The 18,675-nt window shown below is 37.3% G+C and overlaps 1 protein-coding gene across 1 annotated transcript; it reads left to right on the forward strand.

The window, feature by feature from the left end:
- The first annotated feature begins 5,810 nt into the window (after window positions 1-5,810).
- On the forward strand, window positions 5,811-18,136 carry LOC145987541 (alpha-N-acetylgalactosaminidase-like). The gene is made up of 8 exons (XM_083121905.1): window positions 5,811-5,828; window positions 7,234-7,391; window positions 8,807-8,981; window positions 9,202-9,376; window positions 9,574-9,668; window positions 11,766-11,927; window positions 14,916-15,113; window positions 17,960-18,136. The coding sequence occupies exons 1-8, from the start codon at window positions 5,826-5,828 to the stop codon at window positions 18,134-18,136; spliced, it is 1,143 nt and encodes a 380-aa protein (XP_082978031.1). The 5' UTR covers window positions 5,811-5,825.
- Window positions 18,137-18,675: the final 539 nt, after the last annotated feature.

Here is an 18,675-nt window from a genome sequence, read left to right on the forward strand (position 1 = left end):
CACTGAACTAGTTTCTATGTTGAATTTTCCAAAATATTATTTCATCTACAGAACACTGAATGTAAGTTATGATAGAAATTAACTGTAGTGTAAAATATTTACTTTCATATACAGCATAACAACCCATGGTTCTACAGAATCGTTTCTCAACCTATAGGGTGCGACCAACTCCTGGGTCCTGAGGGGACATTTGGTGGGTCGGGAAGCTGGGCTCGAAACTTTGTTAACTGGGTCTTAAAAACCTATTACATTAAATTACTTACATATATTGTTTTAACAATTTAAATTCAGTCCATGATGTAAAGGAGCAAATATATGATTATAAACTGGGTGCACACCCCTACAAAGTAATTCTGCTGGTTCCCATGAAGTGTAATATCCTTCAAGGTTGGTCCCCGACTGAAAAAGGTTGAGATCCACTGGGCTACAGCCCTGGAAGGGCCTTGGCCTATCAACTGACTGCCAGTCTTCCTCCCACAACCCTACCTAGAGGTGTGGAGATCTTCAACCAGTAATGGGGTGACGTGGGGTCAGCACATCGAACCCTCAGCTGTTATAGGAGATTTCCCAGACTGGGTTACGCTACTCACTTGTAGGTCCCCAATTTTCTCAGGATGGTGGGTTGCCACCAGTCCTATACACAAGCTGAAAACCCAGCGACTGAACCCGGGTGGACTCAAGCCCATAAGAGAAAACTGTGTGATGAAAGTCCCGTTAATATATTACATCACATTTTAAGTTTGGAAAACTATATATCTAGTCTTACCATAAATACTGTCCCAACGTTTGAGGGTGGCTGTACTTCCACCCGTACAAGCGAGAGACGGCAAGAGCGGTAGCGTGAAGCATGAGTCATTGCTTGTTGAGCTGGTCAAGTGGAAAGGTGTCTGTTGTAAGTGTTGAAGATGGAATGGGGTGAGTACGAAAATCGTGTGGCCGTGGTAGCGTTGCACAAGTTAGGCAAATCACCAGGGGAGATTTTCAAAACCCTCCAGAAGCTGAAAATCTCCAAGAAATTTGTGTACCGCACTATCCAGCACTTTGTTGAGACTGGTACTGTTAAAGATTGCCCACGGCAAGGAAGACCACGCACAGTACGAACACCAGAACTTGTGAAAGCAGTGGCGGCACAAGTGGGACAAAATCCTGTACGGAAACAGTCAGTGATGGCTTGTGAGCTAAAGATTACAAAAATGTCGATGTCTCGTACGTTACGCAGTGACCTGGGACTCCATGCCTACAAATGACACAAAGGACATCTCTTGACAACTGAACTGAAGCTCCAAAGGCTCCGGAAATCAAAGCGGTTACTTCAGCGTTACGCGGCAAATGGGCACCGTCGAATCCTTTTCACTGATGAAAAAATGTTCAGTTTTGAGGAGACTTTCAATGCCCAAAATGACAGGGTGTATGCCACATCCTCTCGGGAAGCTGCTGACAAGGCCCCCAGGATCCAGAGGGGTCACCATCCTGCATCAGTCATGGTGTGGTGGGGTGTGAGCTACGAGGGCACAACAGATCTCCATTTTTGTGAAAAGGGTGTCAAAACTTCTGCCAAAGTGTACCAGCAGACAGTGCTTGAGAAACTATGCAAGAATCTTACCGACACCATCTTCCATGGAGAGAACTGGAGCTTCCATCAGGACTCAGCCCCAGCACACAAAGCACGCACCACCCTGCAGTGGTTGGAGGCAAATGTTCCTGACGTCATTTCCACGTCAGATTGGCCCTCTGCCAGTCCAGACTTAAATCCTTTGGACTACAAATTGTGGTCCAAGCTTCAGGAGATGGCTTGCAAGAAGAGACATCCCAATATTGACAGTTTAACCTTTTGCTGCCCAAGCCCTTTTTCAGAAGTAAGCCTCGGTTGCCCAAGCCGATTTTGAGCAAAATGCAGAGTTTCAATTAAATGAGTGTAGATCGGAAGCTAATTGCCCTAGAGAGATGAGTGATATACCGTTGTACGCGGAATGAACCAGAGATTCAGACTATATGAAATTTTTGAATATTCGGCGTATGTGGCGGGGGGGAGGGGGCTAACTCTCAAAATTCCAAAATTTCAGAAAAAAAATTTGGTTCCCCCACCCTCCCCTCAAGAAAAAAGTACATGACAGTGTCGACATGCACATGGAAATGATCGCTGATATGTAAGGAACACAAAAATATTTGCATTATCATCATATGACCAATGTAACTTGAGTTGTACGCCCAAAAGGAATGGTCGGCACGCCACTGATTCAAGCTTCAAAATGCAGCGGTACCTTGAAATGACTATAGCTCAGAAACTAAATGCTCTAGAGATATGAGAGATATACCGTTGTACGCAGAATGAATCACATATTTAGGTGATATATAATTGATGCACATTTGGCGTATATATGGAGGGGGAAAGGGGGGAAATCCCCTGAAAATACTTTTTTTTTAAAAAAATGGAGGTTCGCCCCCCCGCCCCCCGAAAAAAAGGATATGAAAAGTTCAAAATGCACATAGAAATTATCGTTGGCATGTAAGAAACAGAAAAATATTTGCATCATTGTCGTATGACCAATGTAACTTGAGTTGTATCCCCAAAAGGAATGGTCAGGATGCCACTGATTCAAGCTACAAAATGCAGCGGTACCTTGAAATAACTATAGCTCAGAAACTAAATGCCCTAGAGATATGAAAGATATACCGTTGTACGCAGAATGAATCACAGATTTAGACGATATATAATTTATGGACGTTCGGCGTATATATGGAAGGCCAAAGGGGGGAAATCCCCTGAAAATACTTTTTTTTTAAATGGGGTTTCGCCCCCAGCCCCCCCGAAAAAAGGATATGAAAAGTTCAAAATGCACATAGAAATTATCGCTGGCATGTAATAAACAGAAAAATATTTGCATCATTGTCGTATGACCAATGTAACTTGAGTTGTACCCCCAAAAGGAATGGTCGGGACACCACTGATTCAAGCTTCAAAATGCAGCGATACCTTGAAATGACTATAGCTCAGAAACTAAATGCCCTAGAGATATGAAAGATATACCCTTATACGCAGAATGAATCACAGATTAAGACGATATATAATTTATGCACATTCGGCGTACATATGGAGGGGGAAAGGGGGGAAATCCCCTCAAATACTTTTCTTTAAAAAATGGTGTTTCCCCCCGCCCCGAAAAAAATGTCAAAATGCACAAAATGCAAAATTTATGCAAATTTGGTGTATATATGGAGGGCGAAGGGAGAAAACCCCCAAAAATTATTTTAAAAAATTGTCACTTCACCCAAAAAATGTCCTCGCACCTTAAAAAGAGAAGCAAAAGAGAAGTCCCTTTTCCCGCCTTTCCCCCTCCATTTTCATGAAGACAAAAAAATGCAAAAAACCATTTCTGTTAAATACATGTGTTAGGAACAATATAAAAAAAAATAAAATCGAAATTCTAGCCAAAAATAGAAAAGTTATAATGTAAAAACTAGGACCTTGACACAGCGTCTCGATCGAGATGCTTGGTCCCGTGAGGGTTACTTTTGGGTATCTCGATCGAGACGCTTGGGCAGCAAAAGGTTAAAGCGGTCTCTTCAGAAGGCAGATGCGGAGTTTCCACTTGATGTGTTGCGTAATTCCATTGATGAGTGGCCACGAAGACTTCAGAAGTGTGTCAGTGCTAAAGGTGGCCATTTCGAATAATTATTTGTGATTTAGGTTCATAATGCATCCATGCACCTCATGTTATTCTGATATTAAAATATCTCTCACCATTTAGTGTCTATTTACTTACAACTTTGGGACAGTATTTATATATCTTTTATTCCAGTATATTTCATACCTACAAGCCCTCAGCCGATTTTAAATGGTTTCGTTAGATGAATAGCGCTAATGTTCCATCAGTAGTTTTTAATAATACGTTTTATGTTTTATTCTTATTTCCTGAGACAAAACCTTCGAATCCTGTCTTTTGTTTCCCTGGCATTTTCAGCATCAAATGGTATTTATCCTTGTAGAACATTTTTATGCACTTAAATAAAATAATTAATACGACCTTATGAGATATGTCCTGAATTATTAGCAGAAAATAAAAGCAGGAATGGAAGGGTGGGGTGAGCGGATCATTGCGCTGAGACGCATTCAACTGTCACTGCCAAGAGTAAGATATGATTGGCGGAGAGGTTGCTATGACAACGCTTTACATTTCGAAACAGCCGTAAGGGGGCTCCACATGCCCGGTTTGGTATACACACAGATTACAAAGGAGAGATAGGAAGTAAGTGATCTTATTAATCTGTGGTTGTAGCTTCATTTATAAGCTCTAATATGATGATACGTTTCAATGTATTCCAATCAAAGATATGCCATAAAATGTGTATCAAGAGAGAGGATAGTATCAAAATGTGGCTCTTTATCATAGTCAAACAGCTAAGTCTGTAATAATTGATGAATTGCTGCACATTTTGATAAAAGCAATGGACTTGGTAGGATTAATTCTTGTACCATTCAAGATATTTTCAGTCAAAGAGCTAATCCCTACCTCTGTCCTGGTAGATGGCATCTTGAAAAGAGACTACCCAATTGGATATTTTTTGATTTGATATATATCAGGAATACTGGCACCTATCAAATCCAGTTTTCTCAGAAATGCTCAAAACAGTGTAAACTTTCATAATAAATCAATAACGTTATTTTTGAAATAAAAATAATTATTTTGTTGAAGAACATTTTTTGAGAAAAGTGGTTGGCTCTTCAACTGAAAATATCCTACCAAGTCTACTTTGCTTTCGTCAGACTATGATAAAGACACATTTTATAGCATATCATTGTTTAATACATTAAAACTTTTTTGTTGTTTAATTTATTCAAAAGGTAATACATAGAAAACTTCAAAAAGTACTAAAATCACAATTTGTAAAATTATGGTGTAACCATGACATTAATGAAAAATTGAACAATCTCTAAAGTCCATCTAATGAGGATTAAGGCTAAAAACAAATATCTGCTTATGACCGTTAGGAAGATAGTGTTAGCTAAGAGCCTGCAAATCTGTTGTTTTTGGGGACACAGACTTTTGGGATTTTGCACTCCTAGTAGTATTCTAACAACTGACCAGTTTTCTGTTCTGTACAGTGCAATGTTTTTATGTGTTCAATACAGTATGAATTAATACACTACATGAACAGGTACGTATTAAATTTCATCTCACTTTTTATATATTATGCTTGCATTGAACAGAAACGTAGCTTAGCAGGAAAATGTCCTGGTCTCTTCCAGTTCCTTTTAAGGTAGGTTTCACTGTTTATGCCTTGAAATTTTTATCGTACATAAAGCCAAGAGTTACAAAGAATTTGAATAAGACAAAGACAATTTTGCAGAATTTTTTGTTCCTTTTATTCAGTGCATTTTGAACATACGAGTTGTCAGATTGTTTGTACATGAATGATTGCTCTCATCTGTCTAATAGATAAGAGATAACATGTTGATAAATGTTTTGTCAATAGATATTATCATAATTCAAGTCAACATTAACTGGTCTAAAAATAAGCTTGATAATAGTTAATGAGTTTCATTGTCCTGATTTAATACCTTTTGAATTATATCATAAGCTTTTTCTCTTGATTATTTGTATTCATTTGCCGTGCTTACGTATGAGGATCTATCTGTCAAAGATAAGATGGAATCAAAACAGATATAATTGCAGGTTTGTTTACAATTGCAAACATCATTTAAGGCACAGTTGATTAGAGAGAAACTTGAATATACAAGATAGGAAGGACGACAAGTTGTGAGTATGGGCAGTATTATAAATTTTCAGTACCGGTATTTGAATTCATGATTTCAAAACAGCCTAATGGTTAGTATAATAATTTTCTTGTTTAAGAATCACCTCCCTGATGTCAGAGTGGTAATGTAATCGCCTTGTAGTCAAGGAGTCCTGGGTTCAATACCCAATGGAGGCACATGGTGGTATGGATACCACTTTAAACTGTAGGATCCATCCCAAGTAGCTCATCTGTGCATAAAACTGACTTAAAAGAAACTTCAATCTGGTTTGGAAATTGTATGTTTGATTCATAGTGGGAGTTTAATTTGCTGTTGATTCAGAATACACCAATATCAAAGTAATTTATCAATAACAATAACTTGATAAGCCCCTGAAACTGCAATTTAAATGCTCTACTTGTACCTTGGACATTATTTAAATTGCCCAGTTAATTGTGTTTTCTTGCCATGCATCCGTTCAAATCTGTGGGGTTTCATTGTTTGTGGAAAGATGGTTCCTGTAAAAGCATCTCTCATTGGAGTGGACTTCCACACAATGCTTGTCAACATCAATAACCCATGAAGATATAAAATATTACTGGAGGAAGAATGCCAATGCCTAACACACAACTGCAGTTTACAAGTGAACTCTTGAAGATATTGCTATGCATATCTGATGGTCTCCTCCATGATAATTTTTGTCATCTTTTCATCCAATAAAAATAAGAATGGGTTAAAAATATTATCTGATTGTTCTGTAAAATAAATCCTCTAAGAATACCTTTCAATGTACACTATCACATGCTGCAACAGAAATGTAAAGAATGAAAACATAGTTTTTCCTGTTTCCTTGTAAATAGCAGTCAAGTTTCAAAGCTTGATCAACTGGTCCAAGAGTTTGTCCGTGTTGTCAATACAGAGCATGCAAGAAGCTGCTGTTTTGTTATCGGAGATACTCACTGGCGGCGATTGGGTTCCAAAACGGAGGGGTGGTCAAGGTACCAAAACTGAGGGGGGGAGCAAAGACAGTGGCGAAAAGTGGGGGGGCACCCCTAATCGCCACCACTGGAGATACTAAATTAAACATATTTCTTGGAACAAACTGCAAATATGGCGTAATTAATACGTAATAAAATATTTCAATATATGAAAAAGGGAGTTGCTTTCCTGAAAGTGTTAATGTTACAAGAGAGTGGGTTCAATCTGTAATGGTGGCACAGTGGTTCTAATCCTACTTTAACTGTAGGATCAATCCTGACTAGCCTATCTGAGCATAAAGTGGACAAACTTTGATGTGAAAAACGAAAATTTTCAAGCATTTGCCAATTGAAACTCCAAGAAATTCCCAATGAAACTCGCACCAAATGAATGTGTTTAAACATATTCTTGATACTATAACCACAGTTTCAACTTGTTCAAGGCTGCGTACATGTGTCGCCTGCACATTCATTTATGTTAACTGTTAGATGTGCTCAAAAATATCTCTACCATTACAGAGCATGATTTTGCGAGTATTAACAGTGTACTTGGCTGTGGTTACTCTTGGAAGAGCATTGGAGAATGGCCTTGTCCGAACTCCTCCAATGGGATGGCTGTCTTGGGAGAGATTCAGATGCAACACGGATTGTGTGAATGATGCACACAATTGTATTAGGTATGTAATGCTATTAACAATAAACTGTTTACAAAATCCTCTTATCTGGACTTTCTTTTCCAGGCTTGGCATTTCAAAATTAATTTTCAACCAGGGAAATAAAATCTTCTCTTTTCTGAAAATATACATACAGTGGCACCTCGATTTTACATTTTTCAGATGGACCAATCTGAAAAGAACTTAAAATGTTGGAAAATATAAAATCGAGGAAAATTTTTTGCTACATTGGGACCATCAAGATTGAATGTAGTATAATGCAAGAAAATGTAAAAATCCAGGAATGTAAAATCGGGATTCCACTGTATGTGGTTCAGATTGTGTAATGATTTTTGCAAGTTTTTCAGGAAGCTGAGGAGTGCATTTAGAATTCTGGAAATCATTGTAGAAGCCACTTTGAATTATACAAGCACATAAACATAAACATAATTTTCAGTGTAATGTTTTTGGAGAACAAGTGCTCTCTTCATCAGACATTTATTCTTGTTTGATTAATATTACAGTTATAACAAGGACTAGATTGTTATGACTGTAACATTAATCAAGCAAGAATAAATGTCTGATAAAGGGAGCGTGTGTTCTCCTGAAATCTTAATTGTGTTTATGTGCTTGTAAGAACCATGAACTACAAGAGAAATAATTCTACAATGCAAGCAATACGTACATACAAGGAAAAGCAATGTGATGTTTGGAGAAACAAATGTGTGTGTTTTAAAGATGTGGAAAAACTTAATTTGCAAGCAATTATGTCATGAAGAGTGGGTTTTAAAAGTGACTACACTTTGATGTTGTCACACACTGAAGTATTATTTTCACATGGATCATCAAATCCCCCCTTCCCATTTTCCCTTCCCTATAAAATTATATTTGGAACTTCTCTCTTGATTGATTAATTGATGGATTTGCTTTATTTTACTTTGCTTTTCGTGCCACTTTTGGCTAATTTGCAAAGTTGGGGATGAGTGATGATATGATGAAATTGATGAATGGACACTCCCAAACATCCATGCCCAGGCTGGGATTCGAACATGGGAACCCTGGTGTCGTAGCATGATGTGCTAACCACTCTGCCACGGAGGCTGACTGGAACTTCTGTCTTGTATGTTAATTTATAATGAGTTGTTTTAAAAATCTTAAAACTTAATTTTAATTTGAGAATGCCGCAATTTTACTACAGGCATCAACTCTTTGTGATAGGAAAGGAAATCCTGGAATTGTAATTATAGAAATTGTATTTTTGATATAAATGGGTCTGCAGTTTTTAATAAATATACATTAAACTTTTGTTGCTATTGCTAATTTTATTCGAATTGACTTTTGTTAGGTAGGTCACAACACTAAAAGATTGTTAGAAAAGGAATTTCTGAAGCCTTTACATTGTTCATTATTATATTTAAAATATGTTCCTTTCTACACAGTGACAGTTTGATCCGAGCGATGGCTGATCGTATTGTGGGTGATGGTTTTGCTGATGTGGGTTATGAATATGTTATCATAGATGACTGCTGGCTTTCTAGTGAAAGAGATACTGAGGGAAGGCTACAACCTGATCCCGAGCGTTTTCCGTATGGAATAAAAGATCTTGCAGCCTATGTGAGTAAAGTCTGATGTATAGATGTTTTTACTAATTTCGTAACTCTCAAGTATATCCTTTTATCCATATTAGTAGTAAACAAAAATGTATAACCAGAGTCAAAGTTAATTTATTTGAATATGAATTGTTGATAAGTATAAATTTGCTGCATATTAACTGTAAGTTTCATTATTATCTGGATTCATGTTTCTATTTTCTCCTGAATTTCCTACCTTCAAGGTCCACTCGAAAGGTCTGAAGTTTGGCATCTATGAGGATTATGGCACCGAGACATGCGCAGGTTATCCAGGTATTCTGGGCCATTTGGAGATTGATGCCCAAACGTTTGCAGACTGGGATGTCGACTACTTGAAAATAGATGGCTGTAACTCTGATCCAACAGAAATGCCAGAAGGTAGGTCCATGTTAGGAATACTTTACTCATGCACTAACTTTGGGACTTGTTTAAGAAATTGAAGTAGTTACTGGAGTTATTGTTCATGAAGTTCTGCTCATTGCGCATGCTTCAGATAAATTATTATAATTGTAAAAATTAATTACAAAATTGGGTTTTTGTTTGACATTTATAAGACCTGTCTCAATTTATTTCAGGATACATAGAATTTGGATTGTATTTGAATCAAACTGAGAGACCCATTGTATATGGATGTAGTTGGCCGTTTTTCCAGTTCCTGGCTGGAATTGATGTGAGTATTTGTCTTCGGATTTTTTTTTTTCAGTAGAGAGTTGAACATGCTTACTCTGGAATTTTATATTATTACTTTGAAGTAATACTTTCTTAGTGAACTAACTAGACGAATCTCTGGAACGGACACATATATCTAATTTACCATGATGCCACAGGTCAGCTTTGTAGCTCTTTTGGTAAAATTTTGTCATGGGATTCCAAACATGTATGATAAATTCCTGGTTAAGCCACAGTTTTCGTAACTTCTCAATATGTTTTAATACGATTTACTTATAAAGGGTCCTTGAAAATGATTTGAACGATAACAAAACATTCCATAAGGAATATAACATTACCAACGATTAAATATCCCATGAAATATATTCAAACATACGTTTATTTTTGTTGTTGTTGTTGTTTTTCTCTCTTAGGAAAGGATTCAATACTTCATTACTCTACCACCAAGTGGCAACCTGACCAGTAGTAAAATGGCTGCCAGTGGGGATGAGAAAGCATTTTGTGTCTTGCAATTTTCTTGAACCAACCATGTTGAGTGTACAATGTGAATTTCATGCATGGCTTAAGAAAGAACTGTCCAAACTTAATTGGCAAAGGTTAACATGGAGCTACCTCACAACATTCCCTAATTCTTTTCATATCGGTCGCTCAGGGTATGCCAAGGGCACTGTCTGAACCACACTCCACAATGATTTGCATGAACTGCAAGATGCTTGGGCATTTTATAAACTATTTTTGACATGGATAGCATCCCTATCGAGAAGAATTCCAGTGAACAGGCTACCTCTGTAAGGGCAAATCATCTGGCAGACACAACAGGGAAGGAGGTTCGGTGACCTTGGGGGCCAGCGGAGATGATGTTGATGACTGATAGCTGCACATCCAGTCAATCGATGTATCCTCATAACTGAACATTAACTTCTGGAAATAATCATCATCACTGCTCGACTCAACACGGACAGCTTAACGTAATATTGTAAGATGCAAAATGCTTTCTCTTCACTACTGGCAGCCATTTTACTTCTGGTCAGCCTGCCATCTGGCAGTAGAATTATGAACTATTGGGCCTGTTCCTAAATAAACTTTAGGATGTGTTTGAATGTAGTATTTCACGGAATATTTGATCGCTGGTAATCTTATATTCCTTATGGATTTCAAATCATTTTGAAATGCCCTGTATATAATCTATGCCTTGATTTTTACATAATTTCATTTTTTATTCCAACATTTCAGGTATATGTAAACAAAGAATGTCAAGAAATTAGACTAATAAATCCTTATATTTGAAGTTTACTTTACATTTTCTGGTGAAGTCTATTTGTCTTTGCAAATGTACATAAAGTAAAATACAATGGAAATTTTGTTTTGTAGACCCTCCTATTGCTCTCTGTCCCCACACATATACATACATACATATCTATGTATATGTATGTCAGTAGCCTCTTCCTGGTCTACTTTTTAAGTTTTGTAAAAATTTTCTGAATAAAATTTGAATACCAAAGTCCATCCACATGTGTTGACTTTTAACCTAAAATTGCATGTGATGGGAAGTCAAAATGTTCTTGGAATTCTCATTGTTCTTGTGGGAAGCATAGCATGTCTGCTTGCAGTTGCAACAGGTCTGACAGGTTTCAGCATGCACTATCACACATGTGTGTTGGTCATTCGTTTCAATGTTAGTATTCGAACAGTATTCATGCAAATTGGGAAAATCTGATTCAGAGATGCCATTGACCCAGTAGCAAGTTTATGGTCATACTGGATCTCTCACTGTCTGGATCTCGCTCTGAGTGCCTTTTGGCTGTTTCGTACTTTGAAAATTGACCTCAAGGGTCTCATGGGGATACATTTTGCAACCTTGGAGGACATCAAATCGAATTTGACAGCTAAACTCCAGAATATTCCAAAAGAAGCCTTACAAAGGTGCTTCTAACAATGGCAGGAAGCGTGTGTGTTGTGCACAAGGGTTCAGTGATTAGATAAGCATTTGAACATGCCATATTATTACAGTGCTATACCACAGTTCTGTAAATTTTTTTGACTGTCCCTTGTATTGAGTATAATGGTTGCTTTCATGTTTTCTAAATTTGCATTCCAGAGTAACTATTCAGCAGTTGCAGAACACTGCAACCTGTGGAGGAATTACGATGACATTGAAGATAACTGGAACAGTGTGCAGGACATCATGGACCATTGTGCTGAATATCAAGATGTATTTGCTGACCATGCAGGACCAGGCCACTGGAATGACCCCGATATGGTAAGTGGAGATTAGTAGCATACCTTAGTGTACCTGAAGACATCACTCATGGGAATTGATATCTCGGTGTTTCCTTTCCGAGTGCAGTGATCTGCACTCCCACTTGGAGATTTATGGGATCAGTGGGGTTAATAAATAGGAACATTTTTCTTGACTATCATTTACTCCAAAACCCATACTTGCTATTATTGAGTCAAGCCTTCCAATGGTAGGTTTTGGCTGACCATGAAAACACTTGGGGAGCCATGTCTCAAAGGAACATTCGCACAGTACACTGTCGAGAACAAAACTTTCGTATCCTCTTTGATTCTTACGTCACCCCCCCCCCCAGTCATTTACTGACTCCTCTTTTTCCACTTTGTGTGAAATTTCCAAATCTTTCCACGTGGAAACAACAGTATCTATTTCACAAGCTATACCTTACCTGGTGTAGCTTGCTTATGGCTATGAACTTTGTGAAGACAACTTTGGTTTTCTCTGCCAAGGCATACATACCCTTACAGTATGTTAATGCATAATTGAAATAAGTATCTACTCACAATCAGTGGCGAAGCGTGCTGTCTCTGGAAGGGTAGGCACAGGACGGAGCAGGGTTTGGGGCGAGGGGAAGATGTGATTTTTTTTAACAGTAGTATGTTAAAATATAGCCCCTAGAAAATAAAAGATAACATATTGCCTGAATCTCGTCTACTTAAGTCGGGATAGTGATTGTAAAGGATAATGTAGTGATTAACGCTCTCGCCTTATAATCAAGAAGTAGAAGGTTCGATTCCCACTGGAGGCATTGGTTCAGATTCTACTTTAATCTAGTCTCGATTAGATATCTGAGAATAAAGGTGCTTCTGTCTCGAAGGTCAGAAAAAAGTGACAATGAGACTCGATGTTCTGACCACGCGTCACCCAATGAAAAAGCTGTTCTGTCAGGCCCTAGCCATCTTACATTTGTTAGATTAAAGCTGCTCGTAAAAATTATTTGCTACTTCAATAACAGTATTGTAAATGTTTCTCGCATTACAGAAATGGTTGGTTCACTTGATCGTCACTTAGCGTTTATTTCTTTTTAATGCTGACCTCCGCGGCAGATTGGTTATAACAGCGTGCTACGACAAGGGCCTCAGGTTCGAATTCCCACCTGGGCATAGGTGTTCTTTGTGAGTGTCCCTTCGTCAGTCATCATATTATCGCTCATTCTCATCTTCCCAATTAGCCAAAAATGGCAGAAAGCCAAGTAAAATAAACTAAATCTATCAATCAATTATTTCTTTTTAACTTTTTTATGCATATAATTCTTCTTCAACAGGCGACTTTTTTTAAAAAAAATATATAATATGATTTAGAAAATGATGAAATGCTAAATGAGAACACGGACTGTGTAACACACCGACCAGAAAATTTCAGTAACATGGATTTTCTCTATACGTTTGCATTGTACGTACTTTGCCCCATTTTAAAAGTAGCGCCTTTTCAATTATGTCACTAATCATGAAAGGAAATTTCGTCTCAATATCCCTTTCCTCAAAGAAATAAAATACTTTCCTTCTCTGAATCGAGATTGGTATGGGGCACATCCAGCAGCTAACACTTCGCGAAAAGCGGTTCCTCAAAAGAGCTGAAAGCACCAAACTTAACACTGGTAACCAACTCGCATGCATTATGTGCAGTTAGAATTCTAATAATGCCTACTTTGTTAGGTTAGGAGGCCAGGCTTAGAGGTGTTAGCAACACATTTTCGCTACATGTTAGCAGCTGGGTGTGCTCCGCTCCCGGCACAGCTCTGAATCTTCCATGGAAACACTGCTTCAACAAGCTCTGTACGTCCACTGCCTGCTTCGTCACGCGCTCGTACACGATCGGCACTCTTCGGAAGTCAGGGAGAGGGGGTGAGAGAGAGAAAAGAGGCCGGCCTCTCAGGTTACATTACAGGCGAACGCACCCCTGAAATTATGCTTTCCCGCACGAATCACATAGGTTGTTATGAGACCAGCTGAGGCACTCTCGGGAGGCCTCACTGAATGCTCAGATACGGTTCCAGGCAGGGTTGCAAACTTGCGGTAATTATCGGAAGACCAAGAATTTCAGTTTTCTTTTATTAAGCGTCGTTTAATGAAATTTATAAGTAATAAAATAATCCGTTATAGACAAATATATTAGGGTAGGCCCGGCCTCCGGGCCTCATAGGACGCTTCGCCACTGCTCACAATGCTATATGATAGAAGCTGCATTATCATTAAATGTTGTTTTATATTTAAGCAGTCTTCATTATATTTCTAATTTCTTCTTTTTATTTGATTTATCTACATAGGCATAATACTTTTAGATAAGTCTATAGGGATTAACAATGTGTAATTATAGATAATGGAGTGATATAAATATATGTTACAGAGATAAGGCCTCATTTTCATTCAGTTCTTCAGATAATACCTGACTGAAACTACAATATCCATCTATTTCTCTTGAAATGTAGTTGAAAACATAGACAAGGGATTATATTCAATGTAGATCTCATTTCACTTTCTTCATTTTATAAAGTGTGTTGTCTTATCTGTGTGGCAAAAGCTTGTAGACTTTACAACAAAAATGCTGAACACATCATTTTAATGAAAGCGTAGTTTATGCCTCATGCCATCATGATTAAGAACAAATGATTTAAGTGATAGTTTTCATTTACTTTGATTACTGCTTCTGGCATGTTTTTGTTAAAAAAAATCCTCCATTTCAAGCAGTCTTCCTCAGGTGAGAAAACAAGATCTGATGTTGGGATGGTCACACGTTGGTTTTGATGCTGCTTCTTCTATCCTTCCTTTTCCTATTTTCGTTGTTTTTCCTATTTTCCTATTTTCTTCTTGTTTATTTAATTTGTAGATGTAACATTTAAGTGTAGTATTGCAAATAATAAAGCTAAGAAACAAAATTTGTGTGTATATTTGAAGATGATTATGAAAGAAATACTATTCTTGCACATGTTTTTTTCTTATCCTTCATGTGTAGCTGATCATTGGGAATTTTGGCTTGAATCTGGCCCAAAGTGAGGTGCAGATGGCGATATGGTCGATTTTAGCAGCTCCTCTTCTCATGTCAAATGATTTGAGAGACATCCTGCCAGAGTATGCAGCAATCTTGCAGAACGATAAAGTAATTGCCATAAACCAGGACCCTCTTGGAATTCAAGGCCGAAGAATAGATCAGGTAATTTTTTATTTTACATATCTTTAACACTGTTTGTAGTTCCATAAAATAGAAATTCAACAAGGTAAACTTGTGATATCTTAAAATCCAATTCAGTGTTTGTGTGTTTTGAAGATCACAGTTTCATGCAAAGCATTATAATATTCAAGTAGTATTTATAACTATACTACACATATTATTAAAAGGACAGAAGCCTCGAAAAATGCCCTCCTCCACCCTCATACATTCAGAGGTATGCGGTATTGTCCCGGTGCCTTAAATTATACTGCAACATCATACCATTCACTTTCCCTTAAGACTTGCAAAGTTTTCCTTCGTTCCTTCCAGATAGTGTTCAGATAGATACCTAGGGCTCTGATGTCACGCTGTGCATTCTCCGTCAGCCAGCTTTCCTGAATTATTGTACACAGAGTTCTTTGTATGCTGTCCGCAACCTCGTCTCCCCATCTGCGCAGTCTGTTCGGAGTTGACCATGAACACTGGACAAGAATATGCTCCCTTGTCTCAACATCACCACACAATATGTAGATTGCACTCCCATCCAGCCTCTTCAGCTTGTTCTGCCTCCATCCACCCAGCAAGAACCAGGCTAGTATGACATAGGAGGGATAGGGGGGAGGATAGGGGACAGCATCTGCGGCAGGTGTGACTTCTGTGATTTCCACACTGTTTAAGTGTACTACGGTAACATTCCTCTGCTGTAGAGTGAACACGAACTCTACCCAGTATATGTGTGTATGGACATAGAGTTATTCATGTAACATTATCTCTTTACATAATTGTAAACTAACACTTCGTATGTATGCCTACAACCTGAGGACTCACATTTCAGATATAAATATTATATTCTATTCTATACTGCAACGTCAGTTATGCGAAATATTTACCAGATTCCCTTATTTATCTTTGTTCTTTATCCGTTATTTCCATTTTTTTTACATGATGATATGAAAAAGGACCAATGATTATTCGGAGACCAGAATATTCATTGGTTTACATATAAAAGTGTTAGTAGGATTAAAGTGTTCTTGTGTTGGATCTACAATTATTAATTTTAAGATCTCAAAGTTAGGGAGAACAGGTTAGTAATCGGAAGGTTAATATAATACTAGTGTAAAGTGTATGAAATTGGATAAAAAAGTTATTAGGTTAGCGATGTGAAGTTGACAAAGTTACTAATTGGGAGTGATAGGAAGTTTAAAAGCCTCTTGTTCATTTTAATTAATTTTAATTTTAAAAAACTAAAAATATTATTGCATAATATTTGTTGGTGGTGGTCAAGAACGTTGAGTAATTGTCTCACAATCTTTCCTCTAAAGTTTCTGCACCCAAATCCCATCCAGGGAGTGGATGACTATTTATTATTATTATTATTATTATTATTATTTTATTTGTTTCAAGCTTGAACAACTCTCTTGTACTTGCGGAGGCTAGCAAGCACTCCCATGTGGTGCAAACATCACATCTTCATGAATGGGAACACAACGGACGAAGCCACCTGCCTCCCTCCCACGTTTCTGACCCTCTTACAATACTTCACTACCGCTGCTTTCCCTGCAGTCCACACATGCATACTAGAGTGCTCTTCCATGGCATGTTGACCAGGCCTGATCAATTTTATCCAATCATCATGTACCTAAATTTTCTCAATTAACTATCACTTTTATTACAACACAAATAAAAGAAGCATAAAAGTTTATATGCACCAATATTCATCTTTACTTACAAAGTTTTCATCAGGTTAAGTGGTTTTAAAATGGATGTGTAACAGTTTTATCACAATTGCTTGTTTTAAATAAAAACAAAAACTGTAAATAACTCACAATTTATCAAGTTTTATCTTTTTCATTTCTTCCTACCTTCTTTTTTATTTCATATCATTCTTTATTATGAGTTCATTTTTATGTTCAACTAGTATAATAGTATTCTAACACGGTATCATCCTACTTACTTTATTATTCTAACAGTGATATTACCATAATTTTCAACATTACTTTCTTCTTTTACTTTTTTGTTGTGCACTAATTTCAAATATTGGTGTTCAATATGATACAATGTTACACTGGGTACTGGAAAATGCATTTTCTTGGTATTATGAAATTAGAAATACAATGTGGGCCTTTCCAATAATGTAGTGGTAATACTGTTGTCTAGTAATCAAGGGGTCCCAAGTTTGATTCTTGGTGGAGGCACATTTTATAGTTTTTCAGATACCACTTTAAACTGTAGGTCCAATTCTGAGTAGCCTTTTTGAGCATAAAGTGGGACTTAAAACAAACTTAGCAAATGCAACATACACCATAATACACCGTAGTTATGGTCGGCCTCCGGGGCATAGTGGTTAGCACATCATGCAATGAAGCCAGGGATACCAAGTTTGAATCCTAGCCTGGGCATGGGTGTTCCTTGTGTGTCCCTTCATCAATTTCATCATACCATCATCTTCGCGTATGGCTAAAAGTGGCAGAAATGCAAAGTAAAATAAAGCAAATCAATCAATCAATCAACTAGAGCTCTGGTAACATTTTACGAACATTTCATGTGTATCTTCAGATGTAATGGAGCAAGAATGAGCTACAGTGATGCAAGACTGTAGATTTAAAATAGTACGGTAATAGAATTTGTCAAATTTGAGTTAAATTTCAATGTTAAAAAAAAATTGTATCATTGGAATTATAATGTATTTTTATCTACCAAGGAAGTTTCATCTGAAACCATGGTATCTACTGCAGTACTTTTTGCCATGGAACATGAAAAAAAATAACCTGAAAAACTTCTAATTATATAAACTTATAATTCTTATCAATAAAAATGCCAACCTGTTCATATTATTTACTCCCTTCCAGGTAGATAACGTAAATGCATGGGTTCGACCTGTTACTCCTGTAGTAGAAGATGAGTACTCATATGCGATTGCTTTCGTGAACCGAGGGAGTGAAGATCCTGTCAGTGTTGCAAGAGAACTAAATAGTTTGGGCCTCACATCTCAGAGTGGATACATCATAAGTGTAAGTATTGCTTGAGTTGAAGTGTCCTTTACAACATGTTGTTGAAATTAAAAAAAGTGATAAAATAAAACTTGGATATTATTGAGTGAAAAGGGGGGGAAAATCACTTTAGTCTCATGCTGTGTTTCAAAGCATGTTCCTGGCAAATCATGCAAGCTGTCTTCGCTAAAGGTGAAAAAGACAAACAAAAATCTCTCTGTATTGCTTAAAGAAACATAATTTTATGGGCAGTACCCGTTAAAAACACATTACAAATAACAAAAAAGGTTTCATGCCATGTTTAGGCAAAAATTTGACCAAAAGCTAATGCAAATAGGCCAATAAAACTAGCAGCATTGTGTTCGCAAAAGCTAGAAATGCATTCAGATTAACTTAGGCTTCTTAAAACAGGACAGACATGTCATAAAAATCTGAGCCCTAGTGATTAAATCTGTACCGATAGTTTCCGATTCCAATACCGATACATTGATACCCTCTCAGACCTAATCAATGCATTTGAGTAGTTATTTGGACTTTCCTCTAGACATTTTTTTTAATGTTTGATGAAAATGTAG

Source organism: Lepisma saccharinum, chromosome 1 (assembly GCF_977018435.1).
Source record: "Lepisma saccharinum chromosome 1, izLepSacc3.1, whole genome shotgun sequence".
Classification (NCBI taxonomy): Eukaryota; Metazoa; Arthropoda; class Insecta; order Zygentoma; family Lepismatidae; genus Lepisma; species Lepisma saccharinum.